This window comes from Geotrypetes seraphini, chromosome 4 (genome assembly GCF_902459505.1).
Source record: "Geotrypetes seraphini chromosome 4, aGeoSer1.1, whole genome shotgun sequence".
Lineage (NCBI taxonomy): Eukaryota > Metazoa > Chordata > Amphibia > Gymnophiona > Dermophiidae > Geotrypetes > Geotrypetes seraphini.
The window spans coordinates 35,563,167-35,588,789 of NC_047087.1; the positions used below are offsets into that span (position 1 = coordinate 35,563,167).

Here is a 25,623-nt window from a genome sequence, read left to right on the forward strand (position 1 = left end):
AAGCCAATGGAAAAAATGTAAAAAGCTGTGGGACCAATTTGAACGAAACTTGGTATGCAGATCCCTCACTACCTGGGGTGATATGTTCTGGGGGTCTCGCGGCCCACCTGCACACATGGGCGGAGCTACAAACAGAACATCAGATTTCATCCATTCATGTCAATGGAAAAAAAGTAAAACGCTGCCATTCTCACAGTAATTCAAAAACGGCTTGACCGATTTGAACTAAACTTGGTATGCAGATCCCTCACTACCTGGGGTGATATGTTCTGGGGATCTCGCGGCCCACCTGCACACATGGGCGGAGCTACAAACAGAAAATCAGATTTCACCCATTCATGTCAATGGAAAAAATGTAAAAAGCTGCCATTCTCACAGTAATTCCAACTACCTGGGGTGATATGTCCTGGGGGTCTCGCGGCCCACCTGCACACGTGGGCGGAGCTACAAACAGAACATCAGATTTCACCCATTCATGTCAATGGAAAAAATGTAAACAGCTTCCATTCTCACAGTAAATCTAAAACGGCTTGACCGATTTGAACGAAAGTTGGTATGCAGATCCCTCACTAACTGGGGTGATATGTTCTGGGGGTCTCTTCACCCAAGAATTTATATGTTCTTGCTCCTGGAGGTGAAACTAAAAATGTTGTTTATAATCAAGTTTTGTGTTAGTTGTATTGTATTCATTTTGTCAAATATTTCACATTATAATTTGAATATTGTACTTTTTATAAAGCTGTAAAAAAATAATTTCATTCACCACTATAAAGTATCTTTATTTGAATCCATTTACAGTGTTATTGCTATAATTAAATACCCGTGCAACGCCGGGGCATCAGCTAGTAGAAAATAAAAACTGTCTTCCTGATAGAGGTATTTGATAAGTGAATATATATACAGAAATGAGTTGGAAGAAGAGACCAAGATATAAGTTCCACAATAAATGCTGAAGGAGGATGGTGAAAGGGTGGAGGGTTGGCAGATCATGGAATTTATGTCTGGATTTGGCTCTAGCCACACAGAGTCCTAACCTCTGAAAACCAAAACGGACCATTTTACATTGACATCAAAATTGAGTCTTTCAGGTTGGGCTGTGCTCAGTTCCAGCAATATAGGGCTGCATGTTAGTAGCGATTAAAACATATAATTGCGATTAATAATCACATGCAGCTCTTCTGCCTGCCCGCTTTCCTCCCTCAGCACAATCCAGCAACTCTTTTTCTCTTCACCTTCCCACCTGGACCCGACCGTGGCTCTGCAGCCCCGCATCCTTTGGCTCTGCAGTCAGTGGCAGCCCTATTGAAAAGCTGCTTGCAGCCAGCACCTGGCCTTCCCTCTGACCTAGCTCATCCTCTTCTGATGTAACTTTCTGTTTTGAGAAGAGGGCGGGTCAGAGGAAAGACTTGGTGTAGGCCGCAGGCAGCCTTTTAATAGTGCTGCCGCTGGCTGCAAGGCTAAAGATTGGCTTTGGAAAGATAAAGGGTGCTGATACAGGGGGTTCAATCCTGGACTATACACAGAAGAGGGAACAAAATAAATATATCTGAAGGAAAAATGGGAAGAAAGAGATATGGACCTGAGGGAGGAAGGGGGAGAGAGAGAGAAGTTAGCTGTATGCCTCCAGCCACCGAGCCTTGCACTCCACAAGCATGCTCAGTTCGTCCATGAACTGAGCAAGCTTGGGAAGTACCGGCATCAGTGGCTGGAAGCATTCACCTCACTGACTTCCTCAGTCTTGAGGCAGCACATGGAGGAACTTTGGAATGGATCTGACTGGCAAGGCTTCAACATCCCTATCAACAAAGGTATCATGTCTAATGCGAGGAGAGGAAATGACATGTGTGGGCCCCCCATCCCCCCTCTGTAACCCCCACTGGACTCCTGGCTATATCCTGCCTTTAATTATGAAATTAAAAATTTTAAATCGAAATGCAGCCCTAGTATTCTACTAAAAGCTCTATATTTTACAAATGCTCATGGGGAAAACAAGAGATACATGAACCCACAGCCTCCACATTTAAGTGACACCACTTCCACATGTAGTTTTCCCATTTCACAAACCTATATGTACAAATACAAACAATAAATGAGGCTGCCATTTTTAAACTTCTTCATTTTGGAGGTGGAAATAAATAACAGGAAATTAAGAAGAATAACTTGTTTAATTCCTTGTGTAAACCTTGGATGAAATAAACACTTTTTAAAAATCTGTGCATGCCTTTGAGCTTGTGTAAAATCTAATGGGGAAATATTTTCCCCATATATGTTTATTCCCTTCATAAAATGGGGGATTGCATGCCCCCTTAATCTCTCTGCATGATGTGGATCTCTACACGAGCATACAACCTAAATACAAGTATGTAATGATAGATTAGGTTCTTGCCTTGATAATCTTCATTCTAGTAGAGACACACCTATTGCACTGGAACAACTTTTTCTGCTCTGCCTCCCAACCCTGTGGGCTGTGCTTCTTCGCTCTAGTTTGTACCAAAGCAGATAGCCCTATAAGAAAAAAAGTAAACTAGGGAGGGACCGGAGAGATTTCCCCAATAATTGGACTATTCTGCTCAAGATACCGTTTAATGAACCCAAAAATACAACAACAATTTAACGTGGTAAACATAAGGTGGAACTAACCAGCCATCTACCTGAACACCACCTGCACCAACAGTTTTGGAGCTTAGGACTCCCATATTTCTTAGTGAAACAGGAGACTGTTTTCCACTGACAATACAAACTGATGAAATGGCCATGCAAATCCATCTGGAAATGAATGCCATCGGCTCTTGTTCATTAAGACAAACAGATGATCGGAAAAGTTAAGTCATTTGTCACCTTTAGATATCGTAGAAGCGCTGTTCACATCCAGAAATTTCAATCTTCTGTCATGTTCGACAAACCTGGAAGCCGTACCTCCTGGTTTACATGAAAGCTCAATACTACCTTTGGCAAAAATAAAGGCACTTTATGCAACGAAACTCCAGCCTCTAAAATTCAGAGAAACGGTTCTCTGCAGGACACCTGCAGCTCCGGGACCTGTCTTGCCAAGGTAATCACCACTAAAAAGGCAGTTTTGATTGTGAAATCCATTAGGGTCACCTTCTCCAAATGTTCGTACAGCGCTCTGCAGAAAGCCCCCAAGACTAGACTGAGATTCCACTCAGGGAAGGGCTGGAAGGGGCACAGCCACAATGCTCTGTTCAAGAATCTGGTCACATCTGGATATATCAGCCCTAAAGCAGGAAAACCCTGCAATCTGCACCTTAAGAGAACCAACTGCAAGATCCTTGTTTAGACCCTCTTGGAAGAATTTGAGAACCACTGAAATTGAAGCATGTACAGCAGGGATAGGGAACTCTGGTCCTCGAGAGCTGTATTTCAGTTGGGTTTTCAGGATTTCCCCAATGAATATGCATGAGATCTATTTGCATGCACTGCTTTCTTTTTTTTAAATTCTTTATTCATTTTTAAACGTACAATAAGTGCATCAATATAATATAACAAATAGATCATAAATATATCACTTAATAGTCATCAAGAGTACACATAAAATGCTATTAACCCCCACCCTCCCCAACCCTTTCTATTATATAATCAAATACAATGTACAATATACATTAAGAACATAAGAAGTTGCCTCCGCTGGGTCAGACCAGAGGTCCATCGTGCCCAGCAGTCCGCTCCCGTGGCGGCCCATCAGGTCCATGACCTGTAAGGTGATCCTTGTTTAAATCATATTAAGCCCCCTTGTCCTTCTATCTATGCCCTATCATAACCTATCTCTACCTCTATACGTATCCCTCAATCCCCTTATCTTTCATGAACTTATCCAATCCTTCCTTGAAACCCGGTAGTGTACCGTATTTTCACGCATATAACGCGCGCGTTATACGCGTTTTTACCTACCGCGCATACCCCTCGCGCGTTATACGCGTGAGCGCGGTATACAAAAGTTTTTCTACATAGTTCCCACCCCGCCCGACGCCATATTCACCCCCCCCAGCAGGACCGCTCGCACCCCCACCCCAAACGACCGCTCGCACGCGCTCCCACCCGCACCCACGATCGGAGCAAGAGGGAGCCCAAGCCCTCTTGCCCGGCCGACTCCCCAACTCCCCGACAATATCGGGCCAGGAGGGAGCCCAAACCCTCCTGGCCACGGCGACCCCCTACCCCCACCCCGCACTACATTACGGGCAGGAGGGATCCCAGGCCCTCCTGCCCTCGACGCAAACCCCCCTCCCTCCAACGACCGCCCCCCCCAAGAACCTCCGACCGCCCCCCCAGCCGACCCGCGACCCACCTGGCCGACCCCCACGACACCCCCACCCCCCTTCCCCGTACCTTTGGTAGTTGGCCGGACAGACGGGAGCCAAACCCGCCTGTCCGGCAGGCAGCCAACGACGGAATGAGGCCGGATTGGCCCATCCGTCCCAAAGCTCCGCCTACTGGTGGGGCCTAAGGCGCGTGGGCCAATCAGAATAGGCCCTGGAGCCTCAGGCCGCGCCCCCAGGTGGGACCAAAGGCTCCAGGGCCTATTCTGATTGGCCCACGTGCCTTAGGCCCCACCAGTAGGCGGAGCTTTGGGACGGATGGGCCAATCCGGCCTCATTCCGTCGTTGGCTGCCTGCCGGACAGGCGGGTTTGGCTCCCATCTGTCCGGCCAACTACCAAAGGTACGGGGAAGGGGGGTGGGGGTGTCGTGGGGGTCGGCCAGGGGGGTCGCGGGTCGGCTGGGGGGGCGGTCGGAGGTTCTTGGGGGGGGGGCGGTCGTTGGAGGGAGGGGGGTTTGCGTTGAGGGCAGGAGGGCCTGGGATCCCTCCTACCCGTAATGTAGTGCGGGGTGGGGGTAGGGGGTCGCCGTGGCCAGGAGGGTATGGGCTCCCTTCTGGCCCGATATTGTCGGGGAGTCGGCGGTCCTTCGGGGTGGGGGTGCGAGTGGTCCTGCCGGGGGGGGGGGGGCAGGGCAGGGCGGGTAAACGGAGAGTCGGGACAGCGCACGGAGAGTCGGGGAGGGCGAAAGGAGAGTCGGGGTGGCCAGAGGAGAGTCGGGGCGGGCGAAAGGACAGTCGGGCAGCATGCGCGGTATACCCGTGAGCGCGGTATACAAAAGTTTTTGTACATAAAATCATGGTTTCTGCGCGCTATACCCGTGTGCGCGTTTTACACGGGTGCGCGTTATCTATGTGAAAATACGGTACTCTGTCCTATCACAACCTCCCCCCTCGTAATTGAACCTGTAAATCAAGGGAAAAGAATCATTCAATCATTGCAATATTTTGTTAATGGCTCCCACACATCTTGAAATTTTCTAAAACACCCTCACTGTATTGCAATATATCTTTCCATTTTATATATATGACATAGGGAATTCCACCAAAAATTATAATTTAGTCTACTCCAGTTTTTCCAATTGTATGTAATTTGTTGAATGGCAACCCCGGTCATTATAAGTAATAATTTGTTATTATTTGAAGAAATTTGACTTTTTGCCATACCAAACAACACAGTATCATATGACAATACCACTGGATTGTCTAATAAACAATTAATTTGGTCCCAAATTGATTTCCAAAAGGTCATAATAAATGGACAATAGAACAATAAATGCTCTAAAGTCCCTGCTTCGAGATGACAATGCCAACGTCTATTAGACTTAGAGCTATCCAATTTTTGTAACCGAACAGGGGTCCATAACGCTCTATGTAACAGAAAAAAACCATGTTTGTCTCATAGATGCTGACATTGTACATCTCAACCTCCAAGTCCAAATTTTTGTCCATTTAGACACAGAAATTTGATGTTTAATCCCAATGCCCCAAATGTCTCTCAGACCAGTGTTTGGTTTCTTTTTAATAAGTCCAGTTAATAATTTATACTATTGGGCAGCCTGATGACACAGGAAGTCCGCCTGAAAGCATAAGAACTCCATACTATATTGCTCGCTAAGATTTTTCCATTCAGGGAACCCAGCCTGAATGGCCTGCTTCAATTGCAACCATCTAAAACTTTCTGATTTATTAAGGCCATATTTGCACTGCTTTCAATGCATATTCATTGGGGAAATCCTGAAAACCCGACTGGAATACGGCTCTCGAGGACCGGAGTTCCCTACCCCTGATGTACAGGCACCACACTTCTGTGAGAGAACCAGCCCTGAAATATCCTCCAGATCTTTGCATAAGATGATAGGGTTGTCTGCTACCTCAATCTAAGGAGAGTAGCAATTACCATCTCCGAGTAGCCCTTCTTTACACTCAAGAGCCATGCCTTAAGACCAAAGCACTCCAGATCCTCCAGGGCAACTGGGCCCTGGGAGAAGATTATCCAATGACAGAGTAACTTGAAACCTCTACCCCTCTGCAGATGCACTAGATCTGCAAACCATGGGCACCTCAGCCAATCTGGGGCAACCAGAACTACGAGACCCAGGTGCATGCTTATTCTTCTCAGAACTCAGCCTATCATTGGCCACGGAAAGAACACATAAAGCAATCCCTGCTCTGGCCACAGTTGCACTACCGCGTCCATGCAAGTGATGCCTGGCTCAAAAATGCAGCTGAAGAACTGACCGACCTTCTTGTTGGCTGCTGATGCCATCAAATTGAATGTTTGACATCCCCAGCGTCTCACTATCTGGAAAAGCAACCACTCTCCCGGATCCAAAGTGTGATTACAGAGAAAATCTGCATGCATACTGTCCACTCCTGCTACATGTGCCACCAACAGAGCTAATAAATGTGTCTCCGCCCACTGGAACAGCAGCTGAGCTTCCAGTCTTAAGGAAGCACTCATTGTGCCTCCCTGTTTACATAAGCAACCACAGTGGTATTGTCTGAAACAACCCACCTAGCCTCTTAGAGCTTGCCAGTGCTAGCAGCGCCAGCCAAATGGCCCTCAGCTCCAACCTGTTTATTGACCACTTTGTTTGCCTTGGAGACCATCATCCCTGAACCGGATACCCTTTGCAGTGGGCTTCCCAGCTATACAGGCTGGCATCTGTTAGAATTATCCACAAGGAAATTCGCAATGGCATTCCACTGGAAAGTGATTGAGGTTTCAACCACCAGTCTATGCTATCATGAACTTCCCTTGTCCACACACGGGGCTTTTACAAGGAATCCGTCTGAGGTCACCAGCGGGACAACAGAGAGTCCTGGAGAGGCCGCAAGTATGCTCTTGCTCGTAGGACTACCTCTATGGTAGAAACTACTGACCCCACGCCCTGCAGATAGTGCCATGCCGTTGGCACTATCTCTGTGAACTGAAGCATGAGCTCTTTTCGTTGTGCTTCTGGAAGGGAGACACAGCCTTTTGCTATGTCAAAGCAAATGCCCAGGTATTCCAGGGACTGTGTCGGTTCCAGGTGGCATGTCTAGAAGTTGATGTCCCAGCCCAGGAGTTGCAACAGCTGGACTACTTCTGCCACTACCGTCTTTCCATTGTCTAGTGACGGGCTAATTGTTCAAGTAAGGATGCACCTGTATTCCTGATTTCCTCAGGTGGGCCACCACAACTACCATCACGGTATTCCAGGGACTGTGTTGGTTCCAGGTAGCATGTCTGGAAGTTGATGACCCAGCCCCGGAGTTGCAACAACTGGACTACTTCTGCCACTGTTGTCTTTCCATTGTACAGTGGCAAGCCAATCGTTCAATTAAGGATGCACCTGTATTCCTGATTGCCTCAGGTGGGCCACCACAACTACCATCACCTTGGTAAAAGTGCGAGGCACCGTCGACAGTCTAAATGGGAGAGCCAAGAACTGGAAACATTGCTGCAGAACATGGAATCTCAAGTATTTCCGGTAATCTGGAAATATGAGGATATGAACATAGGCCTCCATCAAATCCAGCAAAGCCAAATATTCCATGGGCACTGCTGAAGCTATGACAGACCGTAGTTTCCATCCGAAAATGTGGCACTTTGAGGGCAGCTATGATGGACTTTAGATCCAGAATCGGCCTCCATTCTTCTGAGCCTCTCTTGGGAGTATCTGTCTGAGCTCGATTCTTCGTCGGGCACGGGCTCTATGGCTTCCAGATCTAAGAGCATGTTCAATGTTGCTTGGACCCTGGCAGCCTTTTCTGGTCTCCCTGCCAGAGGGAGGTCGAAAAAACTTGAGTTTGTAACCCTCCCAAATAATTTCCAGAACCCAGCAGTCTTAAGAAATCTGCTCCCACATCTCCCAGTACTCCGCCAACCTCCTGCCTATCCATGGAGGTTTGGCCATGGGGAGGAATTGAAGTTGTAGGACTGAGGCCGTCTAATGCCTCTGAACCACTGCCAGAAGCTCCGATACCCCCTCTGGGTGGAAGGTTCTCCTGTATTTTGGCAAAAGCGCTGGAAGCTATCAAAAACCAAACCCCCTAGAGGCCCTTAGTCTGGAATTGTGGCTGGCCTCTTCCAGATGGGACCCTTCGTCTCCCAGTGCAAAGACCCACTTTGGGATAATAAAGGAATATCATCCAGGTATTCTTTCTCCCAGTCCTTCTCCGACTGAATCTCTGAGTCTAGTATCTGGGTACTCTTTGGAGGAACTTCCCCCATAGAGGGAACCATCCTGGGCGCAACTCCTGCAGCATCTCCCAAAGAGCAAGACCACCCTTTAACATTTAAATAGGCTTCAGACATCAAGTTAACAAATTCCAGAGTGAAACCCTCCCCAGAGGGACCTGTTGGAGGCTCCTTTACTCACTTCAGGGCCTTTCAGACACGTGCTTCGCCAAGGATGCAAGATCCTGGATTCCAGGCCCCAGAGCAAACCTTTGCCCCCAAAATCTCTCCTTCTGTAATCCCACGGCTCCCGAGAGGATAGAGGGGGCTAAACCAGTGGTTACCACTCCTCCTCACGTCCCGCACAGCACATGCAAATCTGGCATGAATCCAAGGAATCCTGTCCTGAGGAGTCCATCCAAACTATAGCACAATCACAACTGAGGTGTTTGAGGCAGATGAAGGTTTTTAAAACCAAATTGAGAAATCCAAGATGGCCACCGCGATAGCGATTCTGGCGCCAAAAACGGCCCATGGACACTAAGCTAGGAGTCCAGGGACCCTCAAATCCTAATTTTAGAGACAACCCCTCCCTGATTTTCTCATTAGGCTACAATAGCCAGTACTCACTGTGCCATGCTGATTCTGGAAACTGCTTAGCTGAAACTACAGCAAACAACAAGAAGCCTTTTGCCTCAGACAGGCTCAAAAAGATCAAGATGCCTGTTTCTTTGGGCTGCCAATTAGGTCACAAGGGTGACCCGAATTCAGGACCCCCCCCCTCTACTATGGGGGGTTGGAAATACAGCCTGTACCCAATCCAGGTCCCAGACTGCCATGGGGCCACTTAGCTTGCGCGCAAGCTCTCTGCGGACAAAACCTGGAGCAAGCTGGGCTTCAAGGGATCAGTCCTAAGCCTCAAAACTATCTGTGCAGGCTAGCTAGCCAGGTGCCCTATGATAGACACAGGTTGCCTGCTAGCTACAGATCTCTCCCCTAAGAATCTGTCTTCGCGCAGTCAGAGCTGCCTCAGGAAACTGGGGTCCTCTGCAGCACCAAAAAGCCTCCAACTAGATTATAAAATACCCGATAAAAATGAACATGAGCAGAGCAGTCAGGCTCTTACTATCTTGCACATAGAGAGGACAACTGGAGAGAAGAAGCACATCCCACAGGGATTGGAGGTGGAGCAGAAAAAGTTGTTAAGGAGGCTCTTTACACCGGATCTCATGGGTTTGGGAATAGAACCCAAGAGTTAAAGACTGATGGGCCTCATGCATTAGAAAAATAGCTATTTATATAACGATATGTTTCTAAACACACCCAAATTGTCTTAAGATATTCAGAGAATAACTGCTTGCTTACATACCTTTCTATCCATCTGATCAAAATTATAGGACTGAAAGTGGTCCCTCAGCTCTGGAAATTGCTGGTCTAGTCTGAGATCCTCCAGTGCATTATCAGGATGAGATTCTATGACTGTCAAACAGGCAAAATACTCTTTGGAAGCAGAACTAAAGGAAAATGATAAATGTTTTCTTCATTTCTACATTACTGGCACTATGCTACTATGTAACACAGTTCTTTAATGCATTAAGTCTTCTGCAGTAAGAAAAATATGGTTTAGTACAAAACAAAATTTTCCAGTAGACAAATGTCATAGGACATTATTTGATGAACATGAAACTGGCTAGAGAGAACAAATGTCACAATTTGATTCCAAAGAAACTGCTTACCAGTGTGTTCTTTTATAGCGATCCTCATATAGCCAACAAGCCCATATGTCCTACAGACTAGAAAAGGTATATTGGCATCCCAGAGGATTTCTGCTAAACGCAAGAGTGTGCTGTGGAGAAATAAAAAGAAAATAGGTGAATACCTGACGGTAATATTTTAGTATGCCTAATTTTTCTTTTTTAATTGATGCATTTTCTCCTTTTATGGCAATGCTCCTTGTGAATTTCTGTGTAATAAATGGAGGAACATTCCCTTGCCTAATAATTTCCTTTCCTTCTAGATGAGTTCACATACATAATTTCATCTTTCCAGCAGATGGAGACAGTGACATATTTTCCAACAACATAACTTTTCCAACAATATCACCACCACTGGATGCAGCTTGGAGTTTGCCACTATATAATGTCAAAGCTGCACAAAGGAATGACTCAAAGAAAGGAAAATAACTCCTAGAAGATGAGGAAATTCAAATTCTTGAAACAAATATTCAAAATCTGAAAGTATACAGTGAACAATCCACACTTTGGCTTCCAATCTCTCAGAAGGATTAAGAATTATTGGACACTAAACAAATGGAGAAATTAAGTCTTATCTGATCATTTTCTTTCCATTAATCCTTCACACTATTTCAGACCAATGGAACAATTCTGTTCATCGACCAGCAGGTGGAGATACATTACATGTGAAAAACTGTGAGATATAGGCCCTTACCCACCTCAGTTCCTCAGTATTAACATAGACAATCAGAGGGAAAGGAGAAAACAAGAGTCTAGCAACCCCTTTAATCCTCTCCTAATCTGCACGTTCACTAGCGTACTTGGCTGCAACAGCAGGCAGTGTCAGAGCATTTAGCACCCCGGACTGTGCTAAAACTTCTACCACTGCTTAGTAAAAGGAGGGGAGGGGTGTTAAGAGTTGTAATTTAATAATGAAATTAACTAAAAAAAGCCATGATTTAATGATTGACTTAAGCAAATGGTTTTTGGATGTTGGAAAGTAATTTTATTTTTTATTAATATAATCTTATACTTCAATCATATGATTTAGTTGAAAGAAATTGATGCTAACTGATCAGATAGTTAAATGGATTTTTAAATGTTTTTATTAATTTCTTATATTATTTTTCTAGTCATACCCCTGATGCAGCCTGAGAGCAAAATGTGGCCACGCCATGATTTTAATAGAGATTTGTTTGAATCTGTGGTAATTTTATGGAATTTTGGGGTCTATCTTTCTAGGCAGCTATAAGCAGTGGACTTTCTAAGGTAGGGTAAGGGCAATGCATTTGATATACAGTACTACCCTGAAATTTGCGGGGGTTCTGTTCCAGGAGCACCCGCAAATTTCAAAAACCGCAAATGTGGTTTAGGAGCATATCAGAGGCGGGAGAGGGCTGCAGGAGCGGTGGAGAGTGCTTCACACCCTCCTCAGTCAGAGCTTGGTTCCCAGCAATGTCTTTCTCTTCCTTTCTCAGGCTCACCTTAAACCGGAAAGAATGCTCAGTGCCGTGGCAGAATCCACTCCCCCCCCACCTGCTCTGAAGGTAGACTGCAGAGAGTTTGCCTAGTCTGAAGGAGAGCTGAGTGCAGACTGGAACCCTAGCAGAAGCGAGCTTCCTTACGCTCAATCGTCTCTGCACAAATCCTCCCCCACCTCGCTTTGTTGTTGAAAATGCAGCCTGTATGCAGAACACCAGACAGCAGCTGCAACAAAAGGGGTCAAAATGGAAGAGCGGGAGAGGGCTAGCTTTTCTTTCTTGAGCAGGCAAAGAAGGGGGAAAGTTTCTTTTCCATTCGTTAGTCATTCATGGTATTTTCTGACCGGAAGAGGCAGTCAGAAAATACTGTGAATGACTGAGTCCGCAAACTGCGAATTCGTGGGGGTCTACTATAATACTTTTCTGCTCTTAGACCAGTGTTGCCTAGTTGAAATCTTGGTCACCTTTCCTCAAGTAACAGTACACAGGGAGAACAGTCTTCTACATTCTTATGCAGGATCCTCCACCAGTTGGTCAGGGTAATATTGGATAAGTTCTAAATAATGGAGGTAAATGATGCTAAGAGCTCCTTTACCTGGGCAGAGCTACTGAAGGAAAGGGCCACTATGAGCAGTGTCCCCTCTTGAAAACTCTTACTCAGGGGCATGGTAATCTCAATATAGTTATGGTACAGGGTTTTAAAGGCCTTGGTTGTAATAACCAGAAAGCAATATGATATGTCTTATAATCTGTTAGATTTTTGTAGTTTGATCTTCTTTGATTTTACTAAGTGTTTTACCTTGTTTCCTCTAGAAGTGGTGGCCCTATCATGTCTGTGTCTTCCCCATAATAACTTTTTAGCCATTCATTAAGCTTCATTCTAATTTCTGCTATAGTTAGCAAGGTGACTAATGATACTTGGCTCGGTATTCATGTGTTCTTGATGTGCCAACATTTAGAATACTTTTTTAAAAAAATTTCATAGTGGGAAGTAGTCTAGTTCATTTATTGCAGAATTAAAGCTCTCCTGCTATTGGTTAGTGCCTTTAGTTTCCAGCTGACTCCTTTTCTTGCCTAGATTCCTCTAGGGAAAATCTTATCCTGCCACCTGCGCTACCAAAAATCCACCCTGGGCTAAACCAAAGTTGCTGACACTTCCTTGCCATACAATCCCAGCATGGCATAACTCTAGCAAATATCAGAGCACTCAGGAGAATTAAACTGCTCCAAGACCAGAGCGCACATATCAGGGTACTAGGAAAAGGTAGCAAGTATACACCACAAAGCCAGGAGGAAGAACTGGCCAGAGCCGGCTGAGAGAATAAAAAGACCTCCCATAAAGGTCTGGCAAAGGCACAGGCCCATGAGAGCATTTTCAGGCTCCCAAAAGCCCAGAGGGATGCACAGATCTAGCACACCAGTCCCTGATTTCCCATCCCAGGAAACACTGCACCTATAAATAAGGTGTCAGCAAGCAAATCATCCATACCCAGATCCCTCAGATCAGGGTCAGCATCACAGGATCCGCATCACAGCTTGGTGAGTCTAGGACGTGTTCAAAGGAGTAATGCCCCTGAGGGACACCATATATCTCTTAGAAGTTTGATAAGCGATTTAATCAAATTTTAAATAAAACTTGAAAAAACACAGTGGTCTGAAATCTAGAGCACATAAATTTCAAAAATGGTGAAAATTTGTCCGGCTTTTTGGGAATAGGTCACATAAATGTTGAAAAAATGAACTTTCTGAGGCTGCGCAGGCCCCAAAAACCATGAAGGCCATCCCGCTGGACTAGCTGAGTGTTTGGCCACCTGCTTCAGCAGGGAAGAGGCTAAGCTGGATGCTGTGGACCCCCCCACTACGCCATATGACATGTAGCATAGAAAGGCTCTAAAAGCGCCAAAATTGTGCAAACGTGGCAAGATTCCACAAGAGGAGACTCCTTCCCAGGAAGTTTCCAGGTAAATTTTGCAGATTTAAAGAAGCAGAGAGCTTTAGATATTAAAATCGCTAAAAATCCAAGATGGCCACCGTCACAAAATTCACACCAAAATCGCAATATTTTTTCACATTTCCTAAACTTAAAAAATGGCAATTTTAGGATTTTTTAGGAAGGGGAACACAGGGGAACAATCAAACCCCACTTTTCACACCTCCTCTGATGTCTCTCACAGGGTGTCATCCTGTGCACTCACTGTAACCTGACAGGATCAGTTAGAAGTGCTGGAAGCCTGCATTCAGCTCTCACAAAGTAGCTAGAGGAGAATAATCACTGCCACAATGCTGGGGATGTTCCTAAAAAGATGATCAGACTCCAATGTCTGACTATACCTCCACCCTTGCGGACCATTGGATGCACACCTGAACTGGTGGAGGTGCGATGACGTAGCTAGCACCCTGTGAGACACCGCTGAGCTCCAGAGAAAACTATGCAGGTTGGCCAACAGGTGAGATCGGCCTGTCAGCTACAGACTAGTCTGTGAATGTTCTAGCAGACAGAGCTTCAAAATCGCTCCAAGCACTTAAATACCTGAAAGGGGGACGAAATTACATCGAATTAAAAATAAGAAAATGGGGAGAGCAGAATAGACACAACTACAGGAAGAAACTGTAGAGGGAGCTAAAAAGCACTTTGAAGTATTATAGAGGCAGAGTGAAAAATCCAAAGCCTACTGTCTAGAATGTCTCACCTATTGCGTTGGAATAATCCATCTTAGCCCTTTAAAAAGCTATAATAAAGCTTTATTGGACTGAGCTACATGTCCCACAATGTACTGGGCTTTTCAGTCCAGTTGCTGAGATAGCTTTAAGGAGCAGCTGAGTGCACAACAGTCCTCCCCAGCTGATGCGCAGCAAGGCAAATAGTCAGAGGGATAATCAGAGGGAACCAATTTAAGTGATTTTCCCTGCTGATCGGGGTTGGGGGAGCAGGAAGGCTTGTAGTTGCTGAAGGTCAGTAGAGAGGAAAAGGTGCCCTGTTTGAAGCCTGGAAAGGGGAAAAGTTTCCTAGGGGCAGTTGAAGCCCAGCAAGGGAAAAAGCTTCCCAAAGGTGGTGAAAGCCTGGTAAGGATTGCTAAAGTTTCTCAAGAGCGATGAAAGCCTGGAAAAGCTTCCCAGGGGCAGGGACTCTAGGAATGAAGTTGAGGACATGGAAGATAATGGTGCTCAACAACAAAAGAAAGAAATGCTGAAGAAGGAAGTGTAAGTGTTAGGAAACCAACCTATCTTTCTGTTGGGATTAGACAGTTTATTTCTGCTGGTTTAAAACAACAATGACTGGGAATTGCTGATAAAGAAACCCATGAGCAGTGCATAGAGAAAAACTTCTGTTAAATGAACAACTTACCTCTCTGTTTGGATTATACAGTTTATTTCTGCTAGTTAAAAGCACATTAATTGCAAGTTGCTGATAATAAAACTGGCTGAGCAATGCCAAGAGAACAGCCACTGCTGTCTTGACATCTCTTTGTTGGATTATAAAGGTTATTTATTTTAAATTGGAAAACCTTAAAGAGAAAACACTGCTGGTAGAAACAGTCTCGGCTAACAAAGGAAGCTGGTTTGAACTCTGTGTCCAGACTCAGGCGCAGGAGACCCAGGGAGACTCACTCTGGTCAGAAGTAACTTTATTTATATAACTCCTTAGTGAGAATATAACACTTCCCCCACCTTCTTTGTACTATAATTATTTTCTCATGTCTCCTATTGTATTCTATTTTATATAGCTGTATATGTTTTTTTAATTATAAGCATATACCCTCCTTGTAGATAATATTCCTTGCTTTTTAAAATTTTTCTTCCCTAAGGCTACTGTTTAGACAGGATAACTAACTTATTTGGATTCATATTGCACTGAGCAAATATAAAGAGGCCTTAAAAAATCTGGGAGAGAAATAAAACAAGTGAGATATTAATAACAGTTTTAAATGCCAACTGTTAGAAAATACAGTAAAATCTTACAGTGGGTTACTCTTATTACCCAGGGGATCTGACTTGAAGTACTGAACTAGAGTCCTACTCCACAGGCCAGTTAAGAATGCTGCAGCTGGGGGGGGGGGAAATGTCTCAGCTATTCCTCAATAGTGACACCTACGGTTCATGTTAGTCAAGATCCAGAAAGAGCCGCAGCTTGTGGCCCTGACTCAGGACTGTTGCTACAATAACAGGGACATGCACAGAGGAAAACAAAAATAAATCAAAATTTCCTATCCTCAAGTTGTTGCCAGTGAAGGCTCAAGACATCATAATTCAATAAAATCCAGCCTGATCGAGCTGGAGGTTTAAAACGAAGTACAGTAACAGCTCTTGAAATAAGCTCTTGCATGGGTAAGCAACTACCTACTCTTATCACCCCACTGAATGTCTTGCAAAATAATATACAGAATATAAGGCAAGGCAAGGAATAAGGAAACTCTAACTCAGAGACCTTTTCAAAGAAAGGCTATGTACAATGAGGGGCATTTTCAATAGGACGTCTTGTAGAGAGGTATCCCTACTTTACCTTTTGGAGGTTTGAGGCCTCACTTAGGCCGTGAATCATCTTTTCTCTCTTGGAGCATTATGGACTTGTTTACCAGATGTGTGTGTGTATAGACAAGGTCATCTACCAGCTCTGGGCCCCTCTTGTTAGGTGAAGATGTGTAGGAGAGTGAGATTTGCAGGCTATGTTATGAACAGTGTCTTGGGCTCTTATCATCTTGGCAAGACGTGATATCTGACCAGTGGAGTCCACAAGAAGCCTATTTATTATTCTTCGGTGATTCTGACAATATCCTTCTGGACAGGTCCTGCTTGGTCCGTTTGTGTCACCTGTGCATGGCAAGAGAGAAAACCTGCACAAACTGAAGGCAGTCAAGTTTGGACTTGGAGGAGTTTGGGTCTGGAGAGTTCTCCTGTGCATTAGAGGAAAAACAAAGCAAGCAAGACAAGAATCTTCCTGATTGTCATGCATCCCATCAGCTGATGGCCAGAGACTGTTCTGTATCTGGACACTAATAGAAATATGATGGTAGATAAAGGCCAAATGGCCCATCCAGTCTGCCCATCCTCAGTAACCATCATCTCTTCCTCTCTCTAAAAGACCCCACGTGACTATCCCAGGCTTTTTTGAATTCAGACATAGTCTCTGTCTCCACCACCTCTTCCAGGAGACTGTTTCAAGCATCTACCACCCTTTTTGTAAAAAAAATATTTCCTTAGATTACTCCTGAGCCTATCACCTCTTAACTTCATCCTATGCCCTCTCATTCCAGAGCTTCCTTTCAAATGAAAGAGACTTGACTCATGCACATTTATGCCACGTAGGTATTTAAATGTCTCTATCATATCTCCCCTCTCCCGTCTTTCCTCCAGAGTATACAGATTGAGATCTTTAAGTCTGTCCCCATACGCCTTATCATGAAGACCACACACCATATTAGTAGCCTTCCTCTGGACTGACGCCATCCTTTTTATATCTTTTTGAAGTTGAGGACTCCAGAATTGTACACAATATTCTAAATGAGGTCTCACCAGTCTTATACAGGGCCATCAACACCTCCTTTTTTCCACTGGCCATACCCCTTCCTATGCACCCTAGCATCTTTCTAGCTTTCGCCGTCTCCTTTTCAACCTGTTTGGCCACCTTAAGATCATCACATAAGTTCTTCACCCCCTAAACTGCACCGTTCCTTCAGGTTTTTGCAGCCCAAATGCATGACCTTGCATTTCTTAGCATTAAATTTTAGTTACCAAATTTCAGACCATTCTTCAAGCTTTGCTTGTCTACTCTACTAGTACTATTAATTATTTCTATAGCGCTGCCAGATGCATGCAGCGCTGCAGTCACAAAGAATAAGAAAGAGTCCCTGCTCGAAAGAGCTTACAATTAGAGAATGACACGGTGGCGGTTTACCCGCGGCCACCGGGTTTAGCCGCGGGTAACCCGCCAAAATGGGGAATGAAAACAAGCAGTCGCTGCGGCGACGGGGACAAGGCCATTCACCGCCCCGTGGAGCGGTGAATGGTCTTGTTCCCGCAGTGAGGCATGAAGGATCACACGGTCCCCGCAGCCCACACCCGCCTGCCCAATCGATCCTAGTGATTAGCCAGCTCTCTCCCTTCTCCTCACCTTAGTTTGTAGGTTTTCTTTTTCGGCGACCCGCACGCTATCAAAGAGCCGCGCACCCGCTGCTGCTCAGTTTCGATCTTCTGCTCTGACGCAACCGGAAACAGGAAGTTATTGAACACTGAGCAGCCGCGCGTGCACGGCTTTTTGGGAAAGCGTGCAGGTCGCCGAAAAAGAAAGCCTGCAAACTAAGGTGAGGAGAAGGGAGAGAGCTAGCTAAACACTAGGATCGATTAGGCAGGCTGGTGGGGGCTGCGAGGACCGTGCGATCGCCCGTGTTCCCGGCTCAAACTGGAAGGAGGGAGTGAAAGGGAAAAGGATTCTGGGCCAAGGGGATGAAGATGGAAAGAAAAACCCACAGCAGGAAAGAAATGGAAGGACAGGCAGGTGAGCCAGATGCTAGAAGCAGGGGGGGAGGAAGAAAGAGGGAAAAAAGCTAGATGGGGTTGAAAAGAAGAGACACACTGGTATGGAAGAGGAAGATAGGGGAAATCTGGACACAGGAAGGTAACAGAAAGAGGGAAATTATGTGCATGGGGCATAGGGACAGAGACATAAAGGGGACATGCCATGGGGATGGTATATGGACATGGGGGGGCAATGGCAGATACATAGGGGAGATATTAGAAATGGGGAAAATAGGAGCACAGAAGCGAGATGGTTTGTGGGGATGGGACAGAGACCGAGCTCGCAGGCTCCAGTGGCTTGCACAAATTACATTGTAACGTGCCATGAAAATAAGAGGGAGGAAGGTAGATAGATAGGCCATGCGAGAGGAGCTGAAGGGTGGTAGAAAGGAACAGATGGTAAAGGAAGGAGGGAAGGGTGGTGGTGGAAAGGAATAGGACAGACATTGAAGGAGGGTGGAGAGGAACAGACCCTGAAGGGAAATGTGGAAGACAGAATGTGAAGAAGACAGATGCCAGACTATGGGGGAGCGGAGGGAAGAAGATGGGTGCTAGACCAATTGGGGGGGGGGGTGAAGGGAGAGGCACAGTAACAGCAAATGGAAGATGCAGAGAGAAGACACACAGTGGATGGAAGGAATTGAATGAGAAGATGTGGAAAGCAGAAACCAGACAACAAAGGTAGAAAAAAAATTCTATTTATTTATTTTTTGCTTTAGGATAAAGCAGTATATTAGTTGTGTTGATAAAAATTTATAAACAAAGCCCTGCCAGCTGAACATCTCTTTCTCTAGTTCAGCAGCAGGAACTTTGATTTATAAGAAAGGAATAAGCAAAATATTACAGTACTAAGGCTTATATGGATGCAGCGGGGACGGTGACGGGGCAGTGAATGGGATGGCGGTGACGGGGCGGTGCAGAGGATGGTGGGCCGGGGACGGGGACAGATTTTTTCCCCGTGTCATTCTCTACTTACAATCTAAACAGGCAAGACAGACAAACAGGATGTCATGGATACAGTTAAGGGGAACGGTTAATCAGCGGGCTGGGTTGGAGGGCAGAAGAGTAGGGTTAAGAATTGAAAGCTATATCAAAAATTATAATTGCAGGTTTTGGTATCCGCAAAAGGGCAAATCTTACCCGACAGCCCTTCAGCAATATTGCTTATAAAAATGTTAAGAACAGGCCTAAGAGAACAGAACCTTGAGGCACACTACTGGTAACATCCCTTTCCTCAGAGTGATCTCCATTGACCACTACCCTCTGTCGTCTTGCACTCAACAGTTCCTGACCCAGCCTTCACTTTGGGGCCTATCCCGAGGGCACTCAGTTTATTTATTAGATGTCTATGTGGAACTTTGTCTCGGGATGATGACTTTGTCCATGAAGAATTGGCAACTGAGTGCTCTGTGGCTTTTATCTTTCTGAATTTGGATTTTACTTGCAGGAACTTGGATTTTACTTGCAGGAACTTTTGTGGGGTTCACGGAAGCTTGTAGCCTTGAAAAGGCTTCATTTCTACAACATCCATTGCTGACTTCAGCAGACAGATGGTGAGTGGTGAATTCCTTCAGTTCTAAGGATTAGTTAGTATTTTCCTTGCCTTGCAAAGGGTTGGTTATAAAGGACTGTGGTAATTAGCCTAAGATATATTTTGTTGCTGCTTTATAATCTTTTCAGGTAATCTTAGTTTTATAACAAATTCATACTGTGTGGTATAGTTAGTTATATTTTCTGATTATAAGTATTTACCAATTGTGTGCTGATATACATATATTTATAATTATTAGTTTATTTTTGGTACTCCTTACTGTTTTCTAAGATTTGTTTATTCACCTAATAAAAAAGATTCATTCATACTCTCGCATCATTTCCTTTCCGAAACAGCAGCATTAGGAGAATTGCAGGGATTGACGGTGATGTTCCCCTAGGTACAAGATAATTTCTGTACTGAGATTGTCTAGGTAACATTTATAGCACCTAACACTACAGTCTAAGTCCAACTTTGGACACTTCCCACAAGATGTCCAAAGTTGGGGACAAATGCCCATTTTCAAAACTAGCAAAACCACTAGATATTAAAAATTTATTTTATTTTTTTAAATTGTCTAATTAGACATCTTGGCTAACAGGACATCCAACCTTAGGACGCCTCACTTTATTCGACATTTTCGACCACAGAAATGTCCAAATCCAGACCATTTAGATGTGGGAGGGGCCAGCATTTTAACAGACTGGCCACAGACATGCCATCAGAGTAATGGGGCACCTTAGAGGGCACTGCTATGAATTTCACATAAAAAGTGCTAGATATATATCTCACCATATATCTCTTCTAATGTATAGTGAGCCCCCAAAACCTACTATACCCACCTGTCTACCATCCCAATAACCCTTATTGCTGCAGGTGGTATCTATACAGCAGTATAGTAGGGTTTTGGTTGGCTCACACTTTCCATCATAAATGTAGTGGTTAGAGTGGCTATGGGCTTGGTCCTCTTCTTTATGCAGCTGGTCTTTCACGGATTACCTGAGTTATCTTTTATAAGATTCTCTATATTTCAGCACCATTACAATCTGGATCCCTGAAGAAGGTGTTTTCCGAAACATGGACCATGTCGAGTGCTGAGTCTCCATATATGAGACCATCATTAGGATTGCTACATTGTATTTTCCGTATCTGCAGTTTTCTTCTTGTTTTCGTCATTAGCCCACACACCAGGCTACTTAAGACACCTGTGTCATATTCTACTAGGATTTCCCATACCAGATGCTACTGTTCTAGAGTTGGCACTTAGATGCTTTTAAAACAGGTCTAGCCTCAGCTGTCTAAGTTCCATACATGACTTTTGGACAAATGTTTGATTATTGCTGCAAAATGTCCAAGTCTAAGCCCACCCAAAGCATGCCCACAGGTCACCTCTAACACATCCTCCCTTTAGTCTTGGATATACAGTGGGTAGAACGCACAGAAAGACAGTTTTGAAAATCATCACTTGGACATCCTTGCAATTAGGACATCCAAGTGCCAATTTATGCCATTTTTTGAACGTCTTTCTTTTTTGAAAATGCCTCTGTCTCTGACTGAATGACAAGTATAGTCAGAAGGTGTTCAAGATAAAGCAATATTTAATTTTAATTTCAAATTCTACTGCACCAGTGCCCAGATACCAAACTCTCAGTGGATTGCCTTTCCTAAACCACATAAATTAACAATATTTTAACATGTAAACTATACAAGGACAAAAAACATCCTTACTGCCAACAAACTAATGCCTCATGCTTACCTTTCTGTTAGCTGGCTTGCAATGACCACATTAAACCTACAGAAAAATGAAGGATCGTTGTCCAGAAGTTTTTCTGGGCTCTGTAAAGAGATCATATATTAAAGCACATAAATCATTCATAACTTATATTTTAAGTCATAAAGAAAATAATTTCCAATGGGAATTACCCAGGATAAACACGTGTTTATTTATAAAGAAGAGCCCTTGGGAAAATTATTCTCCCTTTCAAAGCAGAGGCACTAGAGGTTCATTGCAAAGGCAAAATATGCACAGAGAGTTTATTTTTAACTTTCCACAAGTACTATCCAGTAAGGAAATTGCACATGCAAACCCTGAAGGTACCTACAATGTGGAGGTGGCAGGATTAGGTTCTTACCTTGATAATCCTCTTTCCTGTAGAATAGCATACGATTCCTTATGGATGGGTTAAGCACCTCAACTTGCGGGTTGCTTGCAAAAGACATCAATCATTTTCTTCTCTCTGCCCCCTTGTCTCTGGGCAGCACCCCCCTCTCCTCAGTCTGTACCAAAGCAAAAGATAACCCCTAGGAGAGGAAATAAGAACACGGGGAAATTCGTGAAATTCCCTAGGCCAGATAAGTTCAGTCTGCTCTGTAATAGTAAATAAGAGTTAACAACCAACCACTCAACAGGGCAGCAAAGAATGGTGATGAAACAAAACCCCACCTATCTGTGTGCAACTGGCACTAACACTTGTAAGGCAAAATGTGCTGTTATCAATTTTGGAACTAATGTTGCCTCTTCAAAGACACTGCTTCACTTCCTTAGCTGCCACAAGTCAAGCCGCTGGGTACTTTTCCAAGACTACAAACCTCCACAGGCATAACCAACATCTGACAGGGCGGGGCATAATGAATCATATGCTGTTTTACAGGAAAGAGGATTATAAAGGTAAGAACCTAATCCTTCCTTCCTGTGCAAACAGCATGCAATTCCTTATGGATGGAACATACCAGAGCAGTTCCTTGAGTCTAAGGTGGGCAGATGAACTTGCGACCAGCACAGAGGACCCAAAGGCCCTATCCATTTGTGTCACCACATCCACTCTGTAAAATTTTGTAAAGGTTTGGAGGATAGACCATATGGCTGCCTTACAAATTTCATCAGGCGGCACTGCCCTGAACTCTACCCAGGAAGAAGCTTCTGGTAGAGTGAATTTTCATGGCAAATGGAGGCTGCTTTCCACAGCCAATGTACGTTGAGGAAATGGCCAGGCAGATCCATCAAGAGGCTGGTCTGCCCCACCGGCTAGCACTGATGAAGACAAATAGGTGATCTGACAGGTGGAACTCATTTTTCATCTCAAGATAACGAAGGAGAATTCTCCTGACATCCAGCAACTTCAGTATTTTGTCCTGTTTTTCGCATCCGTGGGCTGAAAAGCGGAAAGCCACACTTCCTGGCTGACATGAAATGCCAAAACTACCTTCAGTAGAAAAGAAGGCATTGTGCGAAAGACACCCCTGCTTCCATGAATCTGAGGAAAGGCTCTCTGCAAGATAATGCTTGCAGTTCCAACACCATCCTCGCCGAAGTGATCGCATAGCACTTCAGCAAGGGCACATAACACAATGTTGAGATTTAATGTAGGGCCTCCCAGATCCACTGCTGCAAAGAGTCTTCTGAGAAGCACATCCACACGGCGGTCCTGGAAGCCCTTGAACACCACTCTACTTGTGCTGGGAAGGAAGGTGAGCTTAGTCACCTGCGCAACCGAGGAGTCCACTTAAGATGTAAGAGGATACAGGCAGAACATGGCACTCGCTACTGAGAGCCCCTTCCAGAGGAGCCCATGTCCCAAGATCAGACTGTCAATATCAGGATGGCAGGAAAATGCAGAAAACTGAGCTCTCACTCCACACATGAGAGGAGGAGGCAGAAGGAGCTTGATGTGGGGTCAAATTGAGCTCATGTAGAGACTCCACAAAGAGAATCAGTAAGGCAGCAGACTTAAATAAAGACAGAACCATAGGATTGTCCCAAGGGTCGAAAGCCAAAGAAGGAGCCATAGATCTGGCATGCTAGCTCAGGTCCTCAGTCATGGGAAAGGCATTCCCAGAAAACAAGGGGTCAGCAAACTGATCACCAAAATTAGTATCGCAAAGAGCACAGTGTCTGCTAATAGGACTTGCTCAGGAAGGCAAAGCTGCTGAGAGACAAGTCTGAGGTGCACCTGGACTGCACAGCAGGAACAAAGCTGTCCTAACAGGCAGGGCACAAAAAGTTCATAAATCTGAAACGGCTTCCAGACCGTGGAATGTGGAGTCATCCTCGGATGACTTAAACTTGCGTTTCTTGGGTTGCAGAAATGGCAGGATTCCCGAACCCCGAAAAGAGAGAAGGTCACCCAAACTGGCTAGCCGCTCTTTTGGTCAACTTAGACAGAAGAGAAGCTAAGCTTTATGCTCCTGCCTCTACCAGCTGTGGCATTTGGCGCAAAGACACTCCTGAAGCTCAAATTTTGTGCAATCCTTACATGAATTTGGAGTAGAAGACTGCAATGTCCCCATCTAAACAAGTTCTGAGGCAAAAATTGCAGTTTTGAAGTGCAGGGAGCTTTTGGAAAAAAAACAAAAACAAAACATTGCTAAAAATCCAAGATGGCCACCGCTAAAATATTTGCGCAAAAACTACAATATTTTTAGAAACATAGAAACATGATGGCAAATAAAACCCAAATGGCCCAATCAGTCTGCTCATCTGCAGTAACTATTATCTCTTCCTCTCTCTAATAGATCCCATGTGCCTATCTCACACTTTCTTGAATTCAAACAAAGTCTTTGTCTCCACCATCTCTTCCAGGAGAGTGTTCCACGCATCTACCACTCTTTCTGTAAAAAAGTACTTCTTTAGATTACTCCTGAGCTTATCACATCTTAACTTCATCCTATGCCCTATCATTCCAGAGCTTCCTTTCAAACAAAAGAGACTCGACTCATGCGCTTTTATACCATGTAGGTATTTAAACATCTCTATCATATCTCCTCTAGCCCGCCTTTCCTCCAAAGTATACATATTGAGATTATTAAGTTTGTTCCCATACACCTTATGATGAAGACCACACACCATTTTAGTAGCCTTCCTCTGGACCGACTTCATCCTTTTTTTAAATCTTTTTGAAAGTGTAGTCCCCATAATTATACACAATATTCTAAATGAGGTCTCACCAGAGTCTTATACAGGGGCATCAATACCTCCTTTTCCCTACTGGCCATACCTCTTTCTATGCACCCTCGCATCCTTCTAGCTTTCACCATCACTTTGTCTACTTGTTTGGCCACATTAAGATCATCACATACAATCACACCCAAGTCCCACTCTTCTGTCGTGCACATAGTTCTTCACCCCCTAAACTGTACCATTGTTTCAGGTTTTTGCAGCCCAAATGCATGACCTTGTATTGCTTAGCATTACATTTTAGATGCTAAATTTCAGACCATCCTTCAAGCTTCACTAGGTCTTTCTTCATGTTATTCACACCATCCGGTATAACTACTCTATTGCAGATTTTGGCATCATCCACAAAGAGGCAAATCATACCTGACAATCCTTCAGCAATATCGCTTTTAAAAATGTTAAAAAGAACAGGCCCAAGAACGGAACATTGAGACAAACCATTGGTAACATCTCTTTCCTGATCGATCTCCATTGACCACTACCCTCTGTTGACCTCCACTCAACCAGTTCCTGACCCAGCCCATCACTTTGGGGCCCATTCCGAGGTCATATTGTGATTGCAGAAGTACTTACTTCTGGAAGAAAAAAGAAAGAGCAGAAAAATCCTACCAAAGCAATGCCCTGTTCCTGGTTGGCTGCAGAGCCTATAAATGAAAAAGCTCCGCCTTGGGGTGGGCGGGAGGCACTTAACACCAAACAGAGACTATCTATCCTCAACAGCTAACTGTGCCCTAATCTGATCTTGTACCCTGAAATGTAACCTAAAATACTGATCTAGAATAAAGCACTTTTTTGTTTGAAACCCTAACAGACTGATTTTGCTGAGCTAAATAAGAGAACTACAATAAAATAACCTACTGAAACCCAATGGATGTTTCTTCTTCTTAGCAGAGCAGATCCTCCCTCAGTACC

At 44.6% G+C, this 25,623-nt stretch overlaps 1 protein-coding gene across 1 annotated transcript in view; it reads right to left on the bottom strand.

The window, feature by feature from the left end:
- The window catches only part of NAE1 (NEDD8 activating enzyme E1 subunit 1), a 107,801-nt gene that overhangs the window by 38,029 nt on the left and 44,149 nt on the right, over window positions 1-25,623 (bottom strand). Inside the window, exons 6-8 of the mRNA XM_033941031.1 lie at window positions 21,514-21,593; window positions 10,236-10,345; window positions 9,869-9,978 (exon numbers count right to left, since the gene is read on the bottom strand). Of these exons, the coding sequence (XP_033796922.1) occupies window positions 9,869-9,978; window positions 10,236-10,345; window positions 21,514-21,593 (300 nt within the window). The remainder of the gene's footprint in view (window positions 1-9,868; window positions 9,979-10,235; window positions 10,346-21,513; window positions 21,594-25,623) is intronic.